Genomic DNA, 18743 nt, shown 5'->3' with positions numbered 1-18743 from the left:
CTCTGGCCTGTACCCCAGTTCTGTATGCATCAATAAATAAATCTTTTAAAAAATAAATATATAAATTTTTTTAAAAAAAAGGTCTCATGATTATAGATGAAATAAAGGGTCTCTACCAAATAAGGTAGAGACCCTTTACACCTTATTTTTCATCCCCACATCCACAATTCCAACTCTGCCTTGGCTTCTACTGATTTCACATCAGGGAAGGGCAAGTGGTAAGAGGCAGCGCAGAAGCAAAGGCAAAGTGAACAGAGGAACCCGCTAAAAGAAGACTCCAGCACTGCCTTAAAAGGTATCACTGCCATGAAAAAAAAAAAAAAGTTTGGGATTTCACAACGAAATGCCCAACGGTGAGACTAAGAAAAAAAAAAACACTAACCAGTTCCCTCAGACAACCCTGGTTTACAATGCCAAAGCACCGACTCTAGGTGTCAGGAATCAGTTTTCTTAACAAAGGTATTTTCTTCTTTTAAATATTACTTTAGTGTTCCTATTTGCCTCTGACTATGATACAGCCTGACACTTGAATTTTGGATCAGGAGTAAAAAAAAAAAACATGGTCTTAGAAAATTCTATTATAGCTAATATTCTCTTATGGCCTAGAAGGGATTAGAAATTATCTTTGTATATAGAGCAAAGGGAAAGAATTTTCTGAAGTGATCTTAGTAACCAATTACTGCCCCCTCTTCTAGGCTACTCTTTAAGTTTCTGGATCAGGCCGGTGCTAAGGGATAGGTTACTTGAGGTTCTCATACAAAAGGTCAGTATGTCCCCCCAACCCCATGCCCCCATGTCACAAATAAGCAACCATTCCCTGGTCAAATTCTCTTTTCTGCAAAGCCCTATGATCTGTTTCCTTTGCATCATCTTTTACTCGCCTTAAAGAATCTTAGGCCTTTCTCATCTAAGCCTGCTCTGAGGAAAAGGCCCATGATCTTACTCTATTTATATGAATGGTTCCTTGAAAAGTAGTGATGGGTGCCTTTTTGTCTAACTATGAAGCGAGAAGTTGAGTATTTGATTAAAGAATCTTCAAGAACTGGGGAGAGCAGACTGACTTTCTATCAGCCCATGTATGTCAGTGGGACTCTTCTCATTAAACAGGGGAAGATGAAATAATTTTAAAAAACAGAATGAAAATCATTTTTGTACTTCTGGAAATTGAAGCATATCTTTGAAAATCATTAGGCATATACAGGAATATCCTTTTCTTTCCCCTTCTCATTTTTCTTCAGGTTTATTTCCTATGATTCCTGTGAGTCCTGTGATTCCTGTTAAAATCCCCATTGTATAGATGAGAACTCTGAGGACACATGGTTAAATAGCTTTAAAGATACTCTAAGAAAACACAAACTCAAAACTGGCAAGATAATGATCTTTCAAATAACATTATACAACATGTTTTAAGTTAATGAACAATACATTGCAAACTTGTAACTAATATAGTTTGGAAATAGGGGCTCTGAGCAGATTTATTCATTCTACACCCCTGAACTGAATGTCTGTTCATTTTAGATATTACAGGAAAAAAAGGCAGAGAGAAGAGGGGATAGATGATGAGGGCAAAACACAAGTTTTTTGATCGATCTTTTGGTTTGGAGAAGGTCATACCAGAATTGAACCTTGATGGCAAAGAAAGAGACTGCATCAGAAAGAAAAGTGAAAATAATGTCTCCAATGAAAATGATACCCTCAATTAACCCGCATTTTTTCCAGATCAAATGAAGAAACCCTATCTATTTTTAAAAAATCACCAGCATTTCTATTTGTTTGTTTGAACATTAACTATAGCAGTCCATGAAAGTAAAAATTCCTGACAAGATAACTTGTGTACCCAAGGCCAATGTCTTGAGAACTGAACTGGTGGTAAATGGGAAATTTGCAACCTGTTGCCATTTAAACTTGCCTTTTAACTTAGTGTGGCTCTTTCAACTTATTTTCTGACTTTTTATTCTTTCTTTGAGGCCAACAGTTACAAAAAATAGTTTGTTTCTTGATTGTTCTCTCCTCCCGCAACTTAAACTGTCTTTGGAAATACGTTTTCATTCAAGATGCTAACCACTATAAATGACTCTCTTAAAACAAAGGAAGAATGACCCAGAGAACTGAGATGGGAGACCAGAAGTCTGGAAGAGGAATCTAATTTTCATTGTGCAAATGCCATCCTCTAGATGGCCCTTTAAAACCACCATTCTCATTTACCCTCTTTATGGAGAATTCTGCAAATTAATAGGAGCGTGTGTAAAAACATTTTCACTCCTTAGAATAAAGATCATGTAAATGCATGATTTGTAAGTGTGAAGTATCACAACTATTTTCTACGTTATTTAACTTTCATTGAGGATAAAAATATATATTTTTGGCACACTGATTATAGTTCTTCTGCTTATAATTGCCTTTTGGTTCCAATTAGCTTACAAAATTCTCCCTGTGGAACATTTGGGTATTCATAAATGACAATGGAGCAAATAAAACCTTATGATATAGCACACAGGATCCTCATTTTTTTTTCTACAAGCATTACTCTAAGAAGAAAACATGTAAACTCTATTGTAATAGAAACTATAGATGGTATGGCATGGTTTTATATTTTATATCTGTTTCTCTGGAGTTCTTTTTCCCTCTCTGATAAGTATACCATGTATCTTTTCTGGGAAAACAATGTCTCCAATATGAATAATCTCTTCAGAATGAAAACTGTTCTCCTTTGTGACTAAGTCCTTACTATCACATATTGTAAAAGCAACATGTGTATCACCACTCCAGTGACATGTTCTGTATGTCCTTACACTCAGTAAAAACTATGCCTTACACCTGCTCTAAGAAATGTAGCCTAAATGGCCAATTTCCTGTTTTATCTTCATTTCACTTGAAGGCAATTTTATAGAGCTTTCAAGGATAGAAAAAGAAGACAACAAAGAAGAAAAGAAAAAAGCTGCTGAAATGAATCCCTTCAGTGCAAAGATTGAACAGAGAACATTTTTACAGCTCAATTGACAACTCATTGTTTGAAAGAAGTCATAATAAAAATGCAGATAGCCCACTCACTTCAATAGCATTAGAAATTACTGTTGTTATAATAATAATACAGACCAGACTAATAGCTACTCAAAGAAAGTTCCTGTTACATAGTAGAGGATAATTTGTATTCTCTGGACATAGATTATGTAGAAAACATGACCGTCTACAATAAAATCAGACTTTCTACACTAATGATTGAAGTGATTCACTTGAAAAAAGAAACAAAAAAAAATAGTGGAAACAGTTTATTTTAGAAAGCATAATTTCTTGAAAATTTCCAAATCAGCCAGAGGACTTAACTAGTATTAAAAAAAAAAAAGTTTGAAATTCAAATCCAAGCCCCTGTAACATCCTAATAACTATTTTAGATTTTTAGCCACAGACTTATCTCAGGCATATCTGGAGCAGTATGATTTATTAAAAACTCTTAAAAAAAAAAAAAACAAAAAAAGCTCAGAACGAACCAGCTTTTTCACCTGTCCTGAGTTATGGTCGTTCCTGACATCATTAAGACCATGAGATTAGGAACCATTTACCTTGTCTGTGGCCCTCCCAGTATGAAACAGAGTCAGTCACATAGTAGGGACTTCATAGTATTTGCATGAATAGTTGCATGGATGAATAATAGGAGCACGTCTTTCATAAATTATTTTCTCTGCAGTAATTATCATAGTGCTTTTATTCCACATGCATTTCACAGATCAAACTGAAGCCCACAGAATAAGTAATCAGTTTAGACTCATGCTGCTAGAAGATGGCAGAGTCAGTAAGTAATACTCAGCAAAATGAGCTATAATTTCCTACATTCTAGCACAGGAAAGAAAACCACTTAACTCGCTTCTCTGGTGCTAATTATGTGCAATCTCAAATGAGACCAAACCAATTGGGTAAGGACTAAAAAGAGGCACTTCACAGCGATCTTCTCAGCCTAGGAATTGTATCTTTTACAATGCAAACCAGAAAGCCCTTGACTTCTTTCAACAGGAAAATGGGAGAATTAATATACACAAAGCCATTGCAAAATCAGCAACATTCTTGACCCACGTAGCCCTAACAAGGATGGTAGGTTTTTGTTCTAAAACATGTAATTCCAGATCACGCCACTGAGTAGGTACACAGTCAGACCAGCTTCATACATGTGATTCCCGTAAAGACAGTCTGTGAAGCAAAAACTGGTTTTTATCCTGACAGCCTTGGGGCACTGCAAGTTTGGAAGTACCTTTTGAACCAATCAGAAAAAGCAACTTTATTAAGTTCCATATAACTTCTGTGGCAAGTATATTTGGATTTTATACTAATTCTTTGAAAATGGGCCCCCTTTCCCCCTTTTCTTGGTAGCTATTGAAACCCAAGCATAGAGCTCCTTATAAAACCATATTTTGTAACAATGCTTACTTAATAAATTATTTTGTCATTAATGACTGTGAGATAAGGCTAATGAGTGAAATAGAAATGATGCCATAACTGACATAGAGTCTCTCCAACTGGATCATGTACGACTTTCATTAAATTACCTAGGGTTCGACACAAGGTACTTGAACATGGTCTCAAACAAGACAAATGCTTCCCAATCACTGGAAGTGGGATTGTGTGTTTTCAATATTTCATAGCCCCAGAGATGACTCAATCTGAGCTGTGAGCATTGCTCTGAAAAAACTAAGCTACCAGGTGATACTCGACTCAGGCCATAATGTTACCTGGTTACAGGTGCCTGGCTTGAATCCTGTTTTCTCACTCTAGCACTGCTTCTTCAATAAGGTTAGTACCTGCTGGCTAAAAATCCTTTGACTAACTTACAGTTACCTCAAACACAATTCTGACTCATGTTACATTCTTTTTGGAAACTAGATGTACTTTTAATACAGCTCTGAAAATTCAAACACAGCACTAGCTCCCAGCCAGCATGAATGTCTTCTAAAGACAGAAGACCTAATATCAAACCAACCACAGTACTTGATAATTGAAGAGTGAGCAGTATTTGAGAAGTGAATATGGAGTTGACACTCAATATATACTTGCTGATCTGGGGAGGGGGTGCTAATTGTTTTTCTCTGTTCTAGACATTACCCTACTTGTTCCTATCATATATCCTCCCCTCAACAGACACGCAGGTACATTTTACCATCTAGAAGCTCTCATTACTCTTACAATTCTCCTGAGAGCTTCCAAAGCTATTATACCATCATACCAGAAAAGCTTCATTTCCAGGCTTCTGAGAGGAAATGACAAATGATAATGCTGTCTTATTGTCTAAAAATAATAGAAGGCAATAAAATTTAGTAAAAAGAATACCAGGACTTTTACCTCCCCAGGTAAAGTGAGTGGAATTTGTCACTCTGTCCTAACAAGCAAAAAGCTGAACAGACTGAAAAAAACAACTTTTCTTGCATCCATATGAGATGGGAAAATGCAAGGCTAATCCTGACCCTTGGATGGAAGAGACAGACAGGTAAATACAAGGAATTGCAGCTTACCAGAGCAGAGACTCCCCAGCAGAAACTGCTCTGGGATCTGCAGCTTTGTTGGGGTAGGAGAAGCTGAGTTTTATTTGACTAACTGCTGAAGGCTCAATGCTGATGACTCAGAGTTAAAAACTGAAGGACCCAGTAATATTGTGGGATTTACCGTTAGCAGCTCAAACAGATTCCTACAGTAAGTACATGAGAAATCTCCTTTAATTTTCTACAGGAAGAAAAGGAAGGGAAAGTGGGAGGAGAAAAAAGCACTCCATTCTTCCTAGCATGGTTTCTCTTTTGAAGAAATCAAAAAGACCCAATCATAGGATTATGGGAAGTTTACTCTCCACTACAGCTCACCATCATAGTACTAATGGTCTATTTACAACAGCTCCTTTTCCCAAATACATCATGCCTGGTTATCAAGTGAAAAAACTACAAGCCATACCCAATGCAAAACAAACAAACATAAAACCACAGTTTGAAAAGACAGAGAAAGCACTAGAACCAGACACAGTGGCATTGTTGCTATTATAGAGACATCATTATGATGAATATGCAAAGACCTCAACAGGATAAAGTGTATGCCATGCAAGAAGAGATGGATAATGTAAGCAGAAAGATGGAAAGCCTAAGAAAGAATAACAAAGAAATGCTAGAGAGAGAAAGATAGATACTGACACAGAAATGAAGCGTGCCTCTGACAGGCTTATTAGTGCACAGACATAGCTGAATTTGAGGATAGTGGTAACTTGAAAGCCAAACTGCTAAACATGGAGCTTTCCTACGACCCAGCAATCCACTCCTAGGTACCTACCCAAAAGACACAAAAACACTGACTCAAAAAGATACCTGTCCCCCACCATGTTTATTGCTGCTTTATTCACAATTGGAAAGACATGGAAACAGGCCAAATGCCCAAAAATGGATGACTGGATTAAAAAGATGTGGTACATATACACAGTGGAATATTACTCAGCAACCAAAAAAAGGAAATACATGTCTTTTGCAGCAACATGGATGGAGCTGGAAAAGATCATGCTTAGTGAAATAAGCCAGAAAGAGAAGGAAAAATACCAGATGGTTTCTCTCATAACAGGAATAAAATGGAACAGGCAAGAAAATAATAATGATGAACAGCTATATACCAGAGACGCTTTGTGGGGGTGGAGTGGGGAATGGGATCAAAAACAGTGGGGGAAGGGAAATGCACCGGACTATGGTGATGGCACATGGATGGTATGGTGATGGGAAGCTCAAGGGGATTGCAAATGAGATGACAAAATGATATAAAAATAAACTATTATATATATAAAAAATGTGTTAAGAATAGACATTTTATCTAGGCATTATTCTGTTTGTTAAATATGGCAGACAATAAATATTTTTAAGACAGTTATTATTTACATAAGTCCACAATAAAACATTATCCAATACTCCCCTGCTAGCTCTGTAACCCTAAGCAAATTTAACTCACCTACCACTCTTTCCGATGATCCCACCCCCTTGTCCTTCAATGTAGTATAGACTTTTAACAAGCCCTTCTACTTTACAAGGAGATATTCCTAACATACACATTAAAAAAAGAGAATAATTTAATGAACAGCAAAGTTCTACCATCCAACTTTATCAAAGTTTCAACAGTATACTACGTCTACCTCAGTTACTAAAATCTGTAAAACAAGCAAGGTAGATTTACTGAGCAAGAGGAGATTTCATCACTGGCAGACATCAACAAGCTCACTTACTACCACATTTCATTTATTTTATGAAGCTTGCCCAGAGCATCTCTGAGAATGGTAGGCAGTATTATAGGTACACATCCATTATGTCCAGAAATGACAGCTGTCAAGCTCATTAGAGGTCCCCCATAGAGAACTGTTTGTACAGCAAAGCAGGGCAAATTAGATGGTGTCCATAGGCATGGAACCAACCCTAGGTTTGGAAAATGCTGTGGCAATGGATTAATTTTTTTTTTTAAAGATTTATTTATTTGTGCATACAGAACTGGGGTATAGGCCAGAGGTTCAGGAGCGGCGAGAGGCTTCACCAGAGACAGAGTGGGGAACAGACACAGGCAGATCGACAAAGTACACTGCTGAGGGGAGCAGCGGGCGGGTCAGGAGAGGTCTGCCACGCCATGTGGTCCCTTCCGGGGCAGGCGGGAATCGAACTCATGCGGAAGCGGCTTTAGCTTCTCAGTGCTGTGCTTTAACCCGCTGCGCCACCAGGGAGGGCCCAGCAATGGATTAATTTTTAATAAAATTGGTAATTATAACTTAAAGTTCAAGTACCACTTTTCCTTACCATCCTAGTACTTGTGGGCAATGGAAATCTAATGATGTCACATTGGAAAATATGGGGAGGCGAATAAAAATCATTTTTCCCGATCTTGTAAAATTTCTGAAGCGGAAAGCATATAATCAGTTTCTAGAAACCAGAGCTTTATCCTTTAACTGGTAATAAATTATCTATTAAATCTACAAAGCCAAAGTGCAGCTAGTACCTGCCAGAACAGACTGTGCGCATCTCCTCTCAGGAGCTCAACTGTGTCCCCCGCCTGGATGTGGAGTGGGGGTCCTTCATGAAGAGCTGGGGGTGGTGCCCCCGCATAATTCCTGATGACCTGCATCTTTGGCAAACCTGCAAATAAACAAGCAGCTTTCAGAAATGAACAAATAATGGGCTAAGTCCAAATATACTGAAAAGAAACAGAGTCACTGCTAACGTTAGATAGTTTTAATGTCACCAAGTCTGAGCAAACATGTGAAGTAATGACAATGGAGTGTTGGTCAAGCTTCTCGTTATTTGAGATGGTTTTAGAGTAAGACGCATAATTATCCCCCGACCCCCTACATACTTTTCCTCTCTCACCATCAATCTCTTTTTCAGTTGAAAAAATATTTCTCTTTCAGTTGATGTCTGCTTCATAGAAAACACATCACGTACAGTTTAATGGAAAAGAATCAATTTTTTCATCACCTCTATCCTTTCTGCCTATTACTTTCCTCTTGGGCATTGGTTGATTTCATCACTGAGGAAGCTCACCCTTTCTGTGTATGTCTCACTTTGCCCAGTATAAGGCTCATATCTTAAGGTTATCTTTGTAATTCAAAAGCAAAAAGGTGATGGATGTGCCACTGCAATACTTAAGACATTTATATGGAGAAATTCTTCAGGCTCCAATTTAGGTTTGCAAAACAGACCCACAAAGGGAACACATCTAAGCCAATAGCATCAACAATACGTGAAATAAAGACCCATCCCTTTTCTTTGTATGTCTCTGAATGCGCAAGAAAGCCTCAGTTCAATGTATCATGTGTGAGACTAGCAGCTTCAATTGCACACAGGCCTAACTGTACCTGAACTGGTGACAACAAGTTCACAGCCACCTTTCCATTTATATTTTTTTAAGATTTATTTATTTATGCATACAAGAGCTGGGGTGTAGGCCAAAGGTGTGGTGAAGCATGGTGGGGGAGGGGTGAGAGGATTCACCAGAGACAGAGCGAGGAGCTGAACAGGCAAATCTACTGAAATACATGGCTGAGGGGAGCAGATGGAAAGACAGGAGAGGTCTGCTGCACCATGTGGGTCAGCTCCCTGCTGCAGTGGCTGTGGTCAGCTTCACCAGGGTGAAACTTAACACTTTGCACCACCAGGGAGGCCCCACCTTAGCCTCATAAACATGTCTGTTGCATGTTCAGGTACTTAAACTATTGCTTGTTCTACTTCAAGACTTTTTATCCTAATGATTGTTGTGAAGCTGTAACTGGCTGGAAATGTATTTAATATAGAAAGGAGGATGAATGATGGTTGTTCAGTTTTAGATAAACAAGTTATGCAGAAAAGACTAAAATCGACATGAAATGTCTCAGTAAATAGTTTAAGTTCTCGAAATCCTTTCTCCATACCTTATTTCCACCCCAGAAGGGAGAAAACGAGTGTTGCTATATATTAAATAGAGCTAAGAAGTTTCAGTCAACGCTTTCTTATCAATCCAGTCCATCAGAAAACAAGCTCAAAACCACGGTGCCCTTCACCAAAGTTTAGCAGCTGTAATCGCTGAGGCATGTCATGAGTTGCTCTGTCTCCCCTTTGCTTCAGTTCTTGGACCACAGATCTGAAGGAGTGACTTTAATCTCCCATCATCCATGGAGCACTTCCCAGGTAGATATTACGACACAAACAGCAGACTTATTGTCTCCCCAAAACAACACCGGACAGGAGGACTCTTCTCAGCCAAGTGCTTATTAAACTTGCTCTCAACATACTGTAAATGCCCTAGTATAAAAAGAGCTTGTTTTACACTTTCTATTAAATTGCTATTATTAATTTAAAATGAAACCTTAATATCTCATGCACACAGCTGTTGATTTGGAAGTTCAATGTATAGAAGAGAAGACAGTCAGAAGTTGAAGTTTGTAAATGGAATCTGGTTTGCAGGGTAATTATGATTCCATGTCTGGAAACCAGACTTGCAGTTAGTCTCAGTTTAATTCAGCATTTCTAGAGCAAGGAAAATATGATCCATTGATAATTTTGTTCTATGTCATATTTTAAAGGAAGGTTAAAGGCAAAAAGAAGAGTCTTTAAAACCTGAAATAATTGGTGTGCTTTTCAATCCTGGGTCTACCTGAGTGCTCAGAAGGCCTTGGCCTTACCCAGGTGTCTCTGGTCAAAACCCACAGAAATAAAAAGCAACAGTGCTATGTGACAAGTGGAAATAGCCGTTCTCTCATTGACAACAGCTGGTCATTCTCAAGAACAATATACTGAAAACTCATAGAACAACTTGGGGGGAAATGTAAGCCTGATGACCAAACAGGGATTAAAGTGTAGATTGTCTAGGGATTAAAGTGTAGATTGTCTAGGTTTACGTAAGAGGACTGTGAAATATCAGCCATGGAGCAATGCCGTCCTATATACCTATCTAGATGGGCTGGAATGAAAAGATGCATAGTTTAGTAAAATCATCTATTTAAAATTGAAAACATGTAGTAATAACCTTCGGTCAATAAATGAGACCTAAATAGCTGTAGGGATAATGGACTTGGTTTATACAGTCCTGCCTATTTCTTTTTTTTTTTTTCCTTTAACTCTATCTTTTCTTGTTGTTTATGAGCTTCATTTGGGAGTATGATCTAGTAACATATTAGCATAGGGTATACTTAAAACAAAAAAAAAGGGGGTGACCTTTGCCAAAAAATATGGTTGAGCTCAGGTAACCCAAAAGGACATTGTTACTAGCCTGAATTAAACCATGAAGAATTTGCAAATGAGGGATTATTTGCTTTGTTTTGTGGGATAAGTAATGATTTTATAATGTAATTATACTATAATGGCATTTATAATTTTTGTCATTTGTTAGGATAATCTTTGGCTATTTCTGATTGGTCAGCTCTTCCTATGTGATCTGTTGTCAGGGCTGCAGGGATCAAAGGATAAAAGGAATGAAACAAAGGCACAAGAACATGATGAATTCTGAGACTCTGCCCCCTTCTGCTGATGCCTGCATGTAATGGAGTTCTCGCGGGGTGGGAGGATGAATGGTTGCTTTACAAAAGGCACCTTTCTGTTCCTTTCTTTTACATACAAAAGACATGGTAACAAGTGAATACAACCACATTGACTAACAGATAAAAATGCAATTAAAATGGGAAGAGACAGAGGATAAACTTCATGTTAGCTCTCAACATTGATAGATTATTGACACAGCACCTATCACACTTGATAAATGAGATCAAGATTGGAGATGAAGCTAGATTTGCAGATGCTCATATTTTGAATAGCCATTTGGTGATGATTTAGTGTAAGTTTTCCTCTCCCCTTAGAAAATAGCCCTGACAGTTTTTAACCTGTGTTTACAGATGTCCAGGACAGAACAGACACTACAATTCTTATGACAACCAGTCACTGTCGCACACAGACTACTAAGCAAGGTCCCTCTAAAGCTCGCTCAAAAACTTCTCAGTGAGATCTGCACTGACTTGCCCCCTTCATTAAGAATTATGCTGAAAAAGGCAAATCTCTCTCTCTCTCTCTTTTTTAAAGATTAGCCTATTAAAACTTGTTCAGACTTAAAATCCCAGGTGCTTAAAAAAAAACTTAAGGTGAAGGATTAGGGGTGAGCATTGTGTAACATACTTCTGTTGAGGTATATGGTAACTCATATAGATTGAGGTAACTCAGAATGTTGTAAATCAAAGTAAACTCAATAAAATACAAATTTTATAAGGCTCTAGTCATATTTTCTACTGGCTATCCATATTTAAAGGGTTTCTGAGATGCAAAACAGCATAACCTCAAATGTAGATGTATTCCTCATGGAAAACGACTAGCCAGAAACAACAACCAAAATTCTAAATACAAAATCCATTATTTTAATTACTTATTAATGCATCCCAGAAAACTGCTTCTTTCTTCTTGGGTAAACACAGATTTAATAGTTTAGTTTCTTTCTTTTCCAGAACTGCATTAACAGTAAATATGTTGATATTTTATTTTGTTTTTATTGATAAAATTGTAAAAATTTAAACTGTAATGACCTCTAGTATTAAATGTAAAATAATCATATGTAATTTCACCATATGCAGTTAAGCAAACTAGGAGGGTCCCAAATTTTTATGTAATCAGTTGTCTTTGTCTAAAGGAATATAAATGAAATGGCAAAGCCAAAGTAGATCTCCTGTTAAGTGTCTACCTATGTTATCTTATTTTATTCCCTACAACAAAAGCTCCTTGCTGTATAACTATGCTCTTAATATATAACTTGTGGGCTATCTTGCCCTTTAGCTTTTCTTCACCCAGGTAATTATGTTTAGTCTTGAGTCAGACAAGGTCCTCACATCATCCTTACGTGTGAAGAATTAACATAAAGAAGAATCAGCAATATCAAAATATTGGGTTACAGTCTAGTAGTAGCCACAAGGTTCTGGTTAAATAAAACTAAAGTCAGTGTAATTACTTGGAAAACTAGTATTTTCAAAAACAATACAGAAATGTTTTTACAAAGGAGATCTTTCAAAACTGAACTCAATGCCACTAAGAGTGAGTGACATTCCAAGAAATACAAAAATATGCTTTAAAAAAAAAAGTTGATTCTAGGCAGAATCCTATTGAAAGTTGGCCAGAAAAGAACTATGCCATTGATAATTTTCACATGCATCCTCAAACTTCATTGAATTTAGACTACTGCCCCACCCTCAAGCAATGTGACTTCTAAGCAATAGAAGAGTGGTCACCACAATACAGATCAGTGTCTATTCATGATGCTGATATCACTGCTCTAATGCAATGGGCTTCCCAGGGGCAATAACCTAGAGAAGGCCATCCACTAGATAAATGGACTGTCAGTAACATACTGACCTTTGACTTCTGAGACCTTATTTAAAATCTGACCACCGATACATTAAAAAATAATTCGTTTGGCCCTCCCCGGTGGCGCAGCGGGTTAAAGCACAGCACTGAGAATCTAAAGTCGCTTCCGCATGAGTACGATTCCCGCCTGCCCCGGAGGTGACCACATGGCGTGGCAGACCTCTCCTGACCAGCCCGCTGCTCCCCTCAGCAGTGTACTTCCTCGATCTGCCTGTCCTGCTCCCCACTCTGTCTCTGGTGAATCCTCTCACCCTCCGCATCTCTGACCTGTACCCCAGTTCTGTACTAATAAATAAATCTTTAAAAAAAATAATTTGTTTTACAACATGTCAGAGAACACAGGTGGTTCATCCTGGTAAATGGAACACAAACATGGCATTCAGTCATTCATTCCTTAAGTGTCTTGAGCACTCTATAAGTACTAGGTATGGTAGTTTCAGAACAGCACAGGCAAGCTTCCTGCTCTCAAAGAGCTGACAGTCCATTGAATAGTCAGACAGGTGAGCTTCAAGATAATACACTTGGCATGAATTCATGTCTAGTGAGAACTATTCCCAAATATTCTTATTTTATAACAATTTCAGGAATTTTTGTTTTGCTAAGTCTTGAGTTATGACCCTAAAATGTGCATTTTTAATTTTTCTATAAGTTTACTAAGTGTGTGGTTTCTGGAGCTAAATTCTTATGGGTACATGAGCAAAGCACCTCGACCAATATCTACCACTACCCAACTTGCTTTTAAGAAACTACAGTGAGACAACTGCTGTCTGGCGCTGTCCCAACCAAACCCTCTTATGTTAACATCTGTTCTCTTCCTGATGCAAGTTCACAATCTGAACACCAGGTTTGATGATCAGGATAAGTAGACTGTGCATCTGGCTAGACAGGTGGTATGGGAGCTGGGCTCCCCCTGCCCCTGACACAACAGGGCCCTTTCCAGCCAAGAAATGTGCCTGCATTCACCTGTTGGTCTTCACAGAGAAGCCAAAAGAGATGCAGTATGAAAACCATCTGCTACAACAAAAGTAGAATGGTCTAAAGAACTAATTGTTCACAAAGAGAACACTCCCCATCAGTGATTTTAAATTGTTCTCTGAAAAAAGGCTACTTCCCTTTTATGATAATGATGAGTCCAATGAAAGAAAACAGCACTATTTCTGGCAACCAAAATAAAATTTTAATAGTCAAATCATAAGGATAAGAGAGAAGGTAAAGTAAAGTAAAAATGATTAAGGACATTTTGCAATAACCTAGTTTCATCTGTGTTCTATGAGTTCATTTATTCAACAAATACTTATAGACTGTTCCATGCTGGTATTGACCTTGGAGCTGAGAATGTAGCCATAAATAAGGCTGACATATAAAGCTCATATTTTTGTGGATAAAACAAACACAAAACCAAATACACAAATATGATAGTATCAAAAAGTCAGGTACACTTACTATAAAGGACAATTTAGGAAGGTACTGATTTAGACAGTGACCAGGGCATGAAAGTGTGTGAGTGTTGTGTGTGGGGGGCGGGGTGGGGGGTGGGAATCAAGAAGGAGTTAGATTTCTTTAGGAGAAGGTGAAACGGTCAAATTCAGATTTGAGAAGCCAGTAATCATATGGGGGAAAGCGGGAGAATTCAAAGCAAGTGGAACAATAAAAGTGAAGACATGTAACTGGGATGAGCCTAATGTATTTGAGGACAAAAAATGGTCAGAGAATTGTAAGACAGTATTTGCTAAAATCTAAAATTCTTCAGACATAGTTTTAAGGGTCTGGATCATTTCTTTATTCTTTTCCTACATGAGTTCTATGCATTATTTGAAATTTATTGACTAGGTCAACTTCTCATTAACACGTTGGACCCTCTTCCTGGAGAATAGTTGTCTGCATTTCCAGCTCACACCAACCCAAGGGGAAGGGAAAGCCTGACTGAACGCCTCTCATTCCTTAAAATTCAATTATCACTTCTGCTAAGAAACCTACTACCATTCTCTGAAGTATTCATTATGTGGTTTAAACATACTCACTAGACCATGCTCATCCTTCCTACCTCAATATTTAGTGCACCAAAATTGTTTAGCTAGTATAAAATCTATTTACTAGACCATAAGCATCTCTTCATGTAAAATCTGTATAGATTCTGTATGTATTAGATTGTCACTACCTTGGTAATAGAAATTGTGCTCTTATTTCAATGAATACTTTTGGAAGAAGGAAAAAGATAGCTATTCTTCTCTTTTAGAGGTCACTCTTCCACACACACCTGATTATAACTTCAAAAGGTCTTACTAATCAATTCATTTCTTCCCATCTTCATTTCTAACTCTCAGTTCAAGATTATCTTTCAAATTGGCCTTTGCTAATCTGTTTGTTATAATGCATACACAGGCACCTCAATACTTTAAGAAAATATATTTAATAGCATTATTCTATTTACCACCCTCCCTACTTCACTTTGAACTAAATCTCAACTCCTGGACACACTCAACAAAACCATCTATTTTCTGGCCCCTGTAATCCTCTAAGCTTAACCTGATTCCACTCTCACATTCACCATTCTGTCCTTACTGTAACTGCTTAATCACCCCCAACAAGTCCAACCAAAACAGTCTACATTATAAATCATAACTTGTAATTTAAATAGTAATTGTTTACTTATCTTTTTATTTTTAATATATGCATAGTAAGTACAATGATGATGAACATTTACTATTTGATAATCAATTTTGCTTTTTACAATAAAAAATATTCAGTTTATATTGAAAAAAATCACTTCATCAGTAGTTTTGACTTGTTATTAAACTATCTGTATTTGGGTTTTACCCTGCCAGAATGCTATAAGTAACTGAAATTTTATGTGCAATAAAATTATCTTTAACATGCAAAATTGCTAATATATTTCTTTAAAAACCTTAGTTATGGCTCTATTAATTAATACTCATTCTGAATATTCTTTAAATTATGTGACTTGCATCATTTATGACAAAACAATACCCTATTTATCCCAATATACTCAACTTCTTAATCAGCATAAAATAATACAAGTTCTAATATATTTCTAAGACTTTCTACTTTTATCTCATCCTTCCATGCCCCTTGCTTTTCTGGGTCCTTTCTTTTTGACCTGGGTCCTTCCTTCACTAACTTGAGTAGTAAGAATATATTTAGCTGCATTCCTAAAAGTTTTGGATATATGCAGACATGGTTTATTGAAGTTAAAATAAAGAGCACACATGCAACAAATATTCCTGAATGGCAAAGTTTCAGAGAAAGCAAATGATTCTGAACCATTATTTTGATGTACTTTGTTTTTTAGGAAACTTTAGATCATATCCCAATAATCCACTGACCTACAGAGAACTGTACAAAAACTGAACAATCATCATCTTTATCTTTCTTACATTCTTTTACAATAAACTTCTGGAAGAGGAAAACAAGACAACAGAAGAGCTATTTCTTCTTTATTAAATGGTGCTACACTAGAATTACTAATTTGGAAACACTACCAACCTGGTATGTCTTTATAAACTTTCATGAGTCCACATTTGAGCTCTGAGAAAAGTCATCACAATACAGAAGGATAACTTTGAGGTTTAGTCTTTCCCCTGTTATTTATCTTCTTTCCTTAGTGAGCAAAGTAATTCAAATTGGACAGGGCCATTTAATTACAATCATGGATTCAGATGGGAGCACCAAGTATATAAATTTACCAGTTTGAAATCAAAAAGATGTATGACAGTTATTAAAACTAGTACCGTTTCATAAAAGGAGATAGGCTGTGTACCTTCATTTTAATGTGGTAAAAATTTTGTTTACACTTTCTTTCACTATGGCCAAAGATCAAGAACAAATGTTAGAATATATGTAAACCGAGAACACTGTCTCCTCAGGAACATTCCTTTTTAATACTACTTGTAATAAAAAGAGGGAGCCACACTGAATTCTGTCTTGTTTTGAAATAATAAAGTTTCAGCCATGGAAAAACTATGCTAACATGAAGTAGTGATTCCATCATGGTAGATTCTTAGGATCAATACATCAAACACTTCATGTACATATGAAACAGCTTAAGTAAGGCTGCCTATATCTATCTAAAAGTAAAAAAAAAAAAAGTGTTATTTTCAATATCAAATCTGTTACACACTGAGGGTTGAATCATAGGTTAACCAGGAAAATTTTGAGGTTCTGGAAAGATGACTTATGACTGTTTCTTTGTCCCAAAGAAACTGGTAAAGAATCAGAATCAAAATATGCCAATGGGTTAAGAGATTTAAAAGCAAGGACAGGCCTTTCAAATGATATAGGAAGTTCAGAGACTTAATTTCAAAATCTCTATAGCCCTGTAAGTTTGAGTATGTATTCATGTGAACCTTACCATATATCATACATACATATGTATGTGAACAAACACATATTCTGGGAGTATAGATTCTGCCCCTTTCCTATAAAATAATTTGGAATACAAACAAATTAAGGTATTGGCCAATGGACTTTAGGAAGACTTGTTATTTTTGACCTTTTTTTTTTTTGCCTCCAAAAATCTTGATTTTTTCCCCCTCTCTCTCCAGTCATTTTAAATACTGTAACTTTTTTCCCTATATATCTTTTGCCTTTTACTTAACATCAGCTTTATAGTCTACTCAAATTTTTAGCCTCCTATGTTTTTTTCTACACAAAGAACTTTCATTCACTTTCAGCATCAAAATTATGTTATGGTTTCAACTTGTTCAAATTTAGTTTAATAAGCTATTTAAACAGTTAAGCATACAGTTGCTTCTAATCATCTGGAGAATAATAAAAAAGAAATGGAACCTGCATCCTAAGGGCATAATAAAAAATATAAAAGTTATAGTTATTAAAATATAAACTGTGGACTACAAAGAAAAATACAAATGTTAAAACAAGAATTGTGCCAAAACGTTATGAATCATCTCAAAGGCAATTATACTGGCACAAATAGAATTGTGCATTGGAAAAAGGCATACTGAAATAGAACTCTAAGTTCTGCCTCACGTATCCATAAGAATTAACACAAAGTTTACATGCATCTACAGTTTACAAAAACGCCTAAATATAATCCATAATATACCAATAATGCACATGATTATAAAACCAAGCCACTGATATCTCTAACTTTACACACATGAAAATAAACAAGAAAACACCTTTGCCTGAGTTCTTGCACAGGATTTCTGTGCAAGAAATTTTATTTCTTGCTCCTTATTTAAAACAATCTCCTTCAGGACAATGAACAAAATTTCTTTCTTTGCTTATATGCCAGTGTTCATCCAATTATAAAAGTGTGCTATGTACAGAGACCAGAGGCTTGAACCATATGTATTAACTGCTGTTGACTTTTTCTGAGGTATAAAAGGCAATTTCCTATGGCTTAACTGAATAGGTGCTAAACAACCTTTCAGTATGCATAATAAATATATCCTACCATTGTACTAGTTGATATATGTATTAATGAAGTCACAACAGAAAGGTCTGATTAAGCTCAATATGACAAAAATGTGGCATAATTCTGGGCAGAAAAGAAATATCTCATGTAAATCTGTAATTGTGCATTGGTTCTGTGGAGCAACATTAATTAGTAACTGTTCAATAAGTTCAATAAACATCTGTGAGGCCCTCTACCTTGAAGCTATAATGCTTGAAAAACCTAGTTACAGACTTTTTTTCAAGTTTCAATAGTTAAAAATATCCTACTTTGTCCTCTGAAGCAAGGGAGTATAATTGTGAATATAGAATTCCTATTTTTTTTACCTCTATATGGAAATATATAATTTTATTATTACAAAATCAAAAACTAGTTATTTTTGTTTTTAGAGCAGAAACTGTCTAAATGATTCAGCTTTGTTTCATTAATGCCAAGTATAATCCTTA

At 36.5% G+C, this 18743-nt stretch overlaps 1 protein-coding gene across 1 annotated transcript in view; it reads right to left on the bottom strand.

Annotated features, from left to right (window-relative positions):
- Window positions 1-18743, bottom strand: part of VAV3 (vav 3 guanine nucleotide exchange factor) — a 278797-nt gene that overhangs the window by 39054 nt on the left and 221000 nt on the right. The window contains exon 20 of the mRNA XM_012730192.1: window positions 7987-8123. Coding sequence (XP_012585646.1) covers window positions 7987-8123 — 137 coding nt within the window. The remainder of the gene's footprint in view (window positions 1-7986; window positions 8124-18743) is intronic.

Source organism: Condylura cristata, unplaced genomic scaffold (assembly GCF_000260355.1).
Source record: "Condylura cristata isolate star-nosed mole 26May11 unplaced genomic scaffold, ConCri1.0 scaffold00026, whole genome shotgun sequence".
Taxonomy (NCBI): Eukaryota; Metazoa; Chordata; class Mammalia; order Eulipotyphla; family Talpidae; genus Condylura; species Condylura cristata.
Note: the sequence above shows the minus strand (reverse complement) of the source record. Positions and strands in the feature narration are given on the sequence as shown.